This window comes from Orycteropus afer, unplaced genomic scaffold (assembly GCF_000298275.1).
Source record: "Orycteropus afer afer isolate SDZICR_OR568_19922 unplaced genomic scaffold, OryAfe1.0 scaffold00246, whole genome shotgun sequence".
Lineage (NCBI taxonomy): Eukaryota > Metazoa > Chordata > Mammalia > Tubulidentata > Orycteropodidae > Orycteropus > Orycteropus afer.
Window position 1 is genome coordinate 3,724,413 of NW_006921833.1, and position 6,839 is coordinate 3,731,251.

Below are 6,839 nucleotides of genomic sequence, written 5' to 3' on the forward strand. Positions count from 1 at the left end.
GAGGAGTGGCTGGTGGATTTGAACTGCTAGCCTTCTGGTTAGTAGTCAAATGACTTAGGCACTACACCACCACAGCTCCTCCAAAAGGACAGCAGCTGGAGTCAATTGAATATAAGAGGAATAAACCTATCTGCCTTCAGCACAAGGAGCTCTCAAGACTGCATAATAAAGACTGACTGAGTTTCCAAGAAAAATGGACCAAGAGTATAAACTACATACAGAACTTACCGAGGCAATAAACTGGTTAAAGTTGCCAAAAAGAAAAATTAAATAAATAGGACACTTTGATAATTTTTACTTTCTGAAATCACCTAGGTAAATATTAAAAAAAAACAAACTCACTGCCATCGAGTCGAAGCTGACTCATAGCAACCTCTTCTTGGGTTTCTAAGGCAGAATCACTAGAAGTAGATTGCCCAATCTTCCTTCCTACCATTATATAAATGTAAGTGTAATTTAGAATACTAAGCAAAATACATGTAAAAACACTGCCAAAACTATCAAATATTATAAAAGACAATTGCTTTTCCTCAAATAAACACTGGCACTTTTAAATATCCCTAAAAGTAGACTTATCATATTATGCATTTATTTTGCTTTTCAACATAGTTGGTTTTAACAAATACATAACATTTTCAATTTCATCTAATTTATCAGCTAATTCATATAAAACTGAATTTAAGGACAAGATGGAATAAAAATTTTTTTAACAAAATTAAGTCTAATCTTGTATGTACAAAATTGGTGTCAGATTTCTTTGAAAGCGGTATTAAAGTTTCGCTGCAGTAATAAAGTGTAGTACCCAGCACGTCACAATGGATAGCATGATATCTGAAAACACTCTGGCAACTGAAGAAAAATGAACATGAGGCCAAAACTGGAAGCAGGAAGTACCAGTTCAGAAGCAGAGTACATAAAACAAAACTGATCTTAAATAAGTTACCTAATTTGCATAATTTTTCTCATCTGTAAAATAGTAATACTATCTACACTTCAGTTCTTATTTGGACTAAATTCACATATGAAACAGTTTATAGGGGCCTGAACTAAGGCAATTAATAGTAAGTTAGGGTGGAAGGGGTGCCTTTAAGAAATTTAAAGAGAAACTCAGCAGGACTTAAGGATAATCAGGCTATGCAAATATTCAGAAAGAAAAAGTGCCCTGTTTAGTAAGATGTAGAACACAGGCAGAGAGTAGAACTGTGGTGAATAACAACACTCATCCATGACTCTGCCATCCTTGCTCCCAGGTTTCTGGCTTGATGACAGGGAAAATTTTGGTGGAACTAAATAAGATAAAGAAAATAAGAGAAGAAATGAGTTATCTTTAATAGAAATTGGTGTGTCCATGAACCAGAAAACAGTTAACACCTAGCTGCTAATTGAAAGGTTGGAGATTCAAGTCAACCCAAGCCTCAGAAAGGCCTGGAGATACATTTTTGAAAAATCAGTCACTGGAAATGCTATGGAGCACAGTTCTAGTTGGACACCTGAAGTGGCTATGAACAGGAATCAACTGACAGCAACTGGTTATTTCCTTAGCAGAGACGGTAAATTCCTTAAAAACCTCCTTGATTATGTGTACTTACCCTTCATGATCTCATCTGTATACTCAGGAAATTAATCATTACCAAGGTTCTAGGGAGAGGAGGGAGGGGGAGAGGTGAACTACATGAATTGTACATGAATACTTGACTTTCAGGCTCTTAAACTGCCTTTATTCCAACTCATGCTCAAACTCTGCCATACTTCTGATTCTGTTGTACCAACACTTCTGAATCCTGATATCACATGCCTAACAATTCTCAAAAAAGCCCAAAACAATAACTAAAAATTACATTAGTAGAAAGTAGCAAAAGTGAGTAACAGATGTGGTATCAGCGGCTTATGATCAACTCAAAGGAAAGACAAGATAAAGAAAGAAGAGAGAAATATTTTTCAAAAGGCAAAAGGGATAGATGAAGCTATAGTACAAAGTAAGTCTTTATATTAAAAATTACAGCAAACCATTATCTAGCATATAGTATATGACAGACACTACCACAAGCACTTTATATATAGTGACTCATTTAATCCAAACAATTCTAGGGTATTTACCATCACTATACTAATTTTACAGGAGCTGTGGTAGCATGGTGCCTAAGGCACTTGACTGCTAACCAGAAGGCTGGTGGTTCAAGCCCACCAGCCACTCCTTGGAAGGAAGGCTGGGCGATCCTACTTCCGTAGTGATACTGCCTCAGAAACCCAAGGAGGGGTCGCTATGAGTCAGGGCCGAGTTGACGGAAAATAACAACAACATACTAATTTTACAGGTGGAAGAGACTGAGATCCAAGATGTTAAATAACATTTAACATTCCCAAGGTCACAGAGCAAGTAAATTAAAAAACATCAAATTTCACTGCCATGGAGTTGGATCCAACTCACAGTGACCCCTCCTTGCGTTTCCCAGGCAGTATCACTACTGAAGTAGATTGCCCAACCTTCCAAAATCCACATCCTGATAATAAGGCTTCAGAGTTAATACTCTTAATCACTTTACAACACTCCCTTTCTCCCATAAATAGGTAACTAAAAAGAGGGACAATCTATGCAAATTCATGGTTTTTTTTTTGCTTTCACACAGAAAATGCAATCAGACCAGTAATGGCCCAAAAGCTAAGGCTTAGACTCAGCTCAGCCATTTACTAAAAGTTGCTTCTCCTCTGTAGAATTGTTTCCTAGAAAATGTTTAAAGTTTCTTCTAGTTCTAAAATGATAGTAAGTTTAAAAAAAAAATAATGAATCAAGAATATCAATACACATTACAGAGAAAAGTATACAACAGGGATATATAAATATGTTGATATATGTTGATAATACATGTAAAAATGTTTCTAATAATGACTTTATAAGATATGGAAAATTTAAAAGCATTTACATTTCAAATAATCTATTCTTACACTTAGAACTAAATTGTAGTCAGTGAGAACCCTGACTTTCACAGCAATCCAAATATACAGAACAGATTATGTTTGTATACTTCAACCTGAGCATGGCAGTTAAGGTTATGTGTAAACTTGGTTGGGCCTGATTTTGAGTGGCTGGGCAGCTGGATGTAGTTATTCCCCATGATGAGACTGGCAATCAACTCCATGGTGGACTCTACTGCGAGTAGCTAAGTAGCTGCCTTAGGGATAGTCTGCTTCCAGTAAATTAGAAGACACTTTAAGAAAGGTCTTGAGCTTTTTGGTATATCTGGATCCTGCATCTGGTCGAGTCTTCACCTCAGTGGCCTGCCATGTGGTCTGCTAATCTGAAGACTGTTTCTGGACTTAAACTAGTAGCCCCCCATGTTGCTTGATATCTTGAGACTGTGCTATTTGTCTTGTCAACCTTGGGTTCATCAGCCTGAGCAGCCAGCACCTGTCTGAATTAAGGGACACCTCCATCTCCAGTGGGCCAGAGGCAAGAGGCAGAGCTGAAGCCCAAGGTTGAGGGACTTTCACCCAGCCCCTAGAGCTGGCACTGTGAACCTGGACTTCTAGCCTCCTAAACTGTAAGAGAATAAATCCTTGTTTGTTAAAGCGACCCATTTGTGATATTTTCTGTGAGAGGAGCACTAGAGAACCAAAACTCTGAGGAAACTTAGTTTTGTTGTATGAAAATCATAAGTTGCAAATTAGACGTAAGATAAATAAAGTCAAATAAAGGTGACTTCAAAACACATTTAACATGATGAAAAATAAAAAAAAGAATAGTTTGAAAGGGGTATACAAAGTCCTGTACTCCAACCAAATCCCAATCCAACCTCAAGGAACTCCTTGAACTGACCCCTCTCTCAGGGAGTTGGCATCCCCTCACAGCATTCTAATGAAATGTCCATTAAGCACACATGGACAACGCTTGGGCTGTGAAAAAGCCCCGATGCCACCTGATTGACCTTATAGAGACATCAGTGTTACACAGTATTTAACTCAACAAAAAACACACAAACATTCAACTCCACAAGACAAAATGCTCATAATTGATGTAAAAACCATTCCACATAAAGACATTACAAAAAACTATAAGGAATATATTTTCATAGATGCCTGAAATAGCAAAATTTAAAAGACAAGTACCTGTCTGAGTAGTGTACGTTATAAACGTATTAGCAACTATTTTTCCCTGTTTTCCTTCAAAATCATCATCTCCCTCGTCTTCAGATGAGGAGTTAAAGTGTTCTTCAACAAGTTTTTTGGCTGCAGCTTGATTAGCCTTCTTGATTTCCTCAAATTTCCTCTGTGACATTAATTCTGTTTCAAAGAAAAACAAAGCATTTTCATTTCTGCAAAACAATCTCTCAAAATCAAGGTCTGATGTGCTAACGTATCATTTCTAAACATGCATCTAAAGGTCACTTTTGGAACGTTCCATTTTCCTCGATTCATTAGAAAAAGTATTTTCCATCCTTGTTGACATATGACTAAACAGTTCTACCACAACAAAACCTTCACTTTTTTAAGTATCCTGCTACATGCAGTACATCCTTATGAGTAAATAACAAATGAAAAATAAATTACAAAGGTACGAAGAAAACTGACTAGTGATCAATCTCAGAATAAGGACATTATTAAAAATTAAAACAGTGTATTTTAAACACAGAGACTTTTTTAAAGGTGGGGCAGCATGACCACTGGGAACACATTATGATCACCAGAGAGGAGTGCTTTTCCCAACTACCCACTTCGGCACTACAGTCCAGCCCAGAATTGGCATAAAAAGTATTCGCTTTGTACCCACTGTTTATACTCTGCTTCTTAAAAAGCTCAATAACTCTTTTGCCTTTACTGAAATGTAGTTACAAAAAATAAACACATTTAACCTTAAGGCACACTTAATGTACTTAAACATGGAAAACATGCTTCTTAACAGCTGTATTTCAAAAAGAAATGTTATATACGCTTTTGGTTTACTTCTTCCACTATTCTATTTAGTGTTGTCTGTACTCATTTCATTACATGGTTAAATAATACTGTAACGAGAATGATAGCACACATTCCTAATGAGACTTCAAATTTCTTGTCAGCAAAGACGATTGGGATCTTCTTCCAGTACAGTGTTAATAAACTTTTATGGACAGCAACCATAGTTTACAGAAGACACCACAAGTGGCTAAATTGATCTGAATTCTTTAATGCCCATAACTGAGAGAATTTTAAATTTACTAATTTTAAATCTCTTCGGGAGCTCTGGTGGCATAGTCCCTAAGGCATCTGACTGCTAACCAGAAGGCTGGTGGTTCAAACTCACCAGCCAGTCCTCAGCAGGAAGACTGGCCAATCTACCTCTGTAGAGATACCACCTTGGAAACCCAAGGAGGGGTTGCTATGAGTCAAAGTGACTCGAACGCAGAGAGTCTGGTTTTTAAAAATCATTTTATTTTGAACTGATAGTCACTCCCAAGACTAGCTTTCATATTTTGAGTGGTATATTTATACTTAATGATATTTATCTTTTATTTCCCTCATGAAATATTTTTCTTTTCTTGTTGCAGTAATTTGGCTAGAGGTTATGCAGTAATGCAAATAAAACTGGTGCAAAATGTATACAGTGCTGACACCTAAAACTCCTTGAATACTGGAGAAAAAGAACAGCTCAAAAATTGATGTACAACAGGAGACATGATCAAAGTCATTAACGTAGAAGAAATCAGTACTTAAGTATACACTTTTTTTTAAAGGCTCAATTGGTCAGATATAATGAAAATGTCAATAATCTAACAAATACATCTATCTAACATCAGCTCAAGGAGCCCTGGTGGTACAGTGTTTAAGCACTCAGCTGCTAAATAAAAGGTCGGCAGTTTGAACCCACCAGCCTCAGGAGGTGAAAAGTATAGCAGTATGCTTGTGGAAAAATCTACAGCCTTAAAAATCACATGATGCAGTTTTACTCCATCTTAAAAGGTCACTACCAGTGGACAGCAATGGGTGAGTATCAGCTCAAGGAAAGTTACAAACAAGCTGACCCAGTAACCTTCCCATATACAGGCAGAACCCAACTTACAATATATTCAAGTTACATCAAATACAACGAAGTGCACTCACGATCACCTGTTGTAGGGTTTTTTTGGTACATCTTGTCAGTAATATGTACTACATACAAATCTGCTAATGTTACCATTCTCAGATGTTCACTCGCAGATGATTATGTTCAAAACACTGCCATACAGCAGTCTACAGCCTGGTCTACCATGAAATGAGTTTTGGAATCATGAGGGACAAATGTTGGGCATGGTTCAACTCTAATAAAAGACAACTGAACTGTGCTCACCTGACAGCCATCAGGACCCAGACTTCACTGTAAATCAGGTCTAGAACATGATCTTATTCAGCAATTCACACCATAAGAATCATCACTTGTTAATTTGAAATGAGTTATCCAACTTACATCAGAATCAACTTGCAACAGTCGTGCGAACTAAACCCCCTCTTAAACTGGGGACTACATGCATGTACATCTACAGTCAAATCTCAATTATCCAAGAAAGAATGTTTGCTGTCTTTCTAGCCACAACATCCAAGAAGTTTACAACCTTCACAGGTCTCCAAATTGTATTCCTCACCACCAACTCAGGAATGGCAAGCTAACTTAATAACTTGGGGGTTGGGGGTGAAATGCCATCAGGTCGATTCTGATTCATAGCAACTCCCATTGGGTTTCCAAGCCAGTAAATTTTTACGAAGTAGATTGCCCCATCTTCCTTCTGTGGAGCAGCTGCTGGGTTTGAACAGCTAACCAACCAGAAGTGGTTAGCAATCAAATGCCTTACGCACCATGCCACCAGAGTTCCTTACTTAATAGTTTGTTGTTA

General features: G+C 37.4%; 1 protein-coding gene across 1 annotated transcript in view; it reads right to left on the reverse strand.

Annotated features, from left to right (window-relative positions):
• NFXL1 (nuclear transcription factor, X-box binding like 1) overlaps window positions 1-6,839 on the reverse strand; it is a 111,231-nt gene that overhangs the window by 102,931 nt on the left and 1,461 nt on the right. The window contains exon 2 of the mRNA XM_007949445.1: window positions 4,105-4,278. Within this exon, the coding sequence (XP_007947636.1) occupies window positions 4,105-4,278 (174 nt within the window). The remainder of the gene's footprint in view (window positions 1-4,104; window positions 4,279-6,839) is intronic.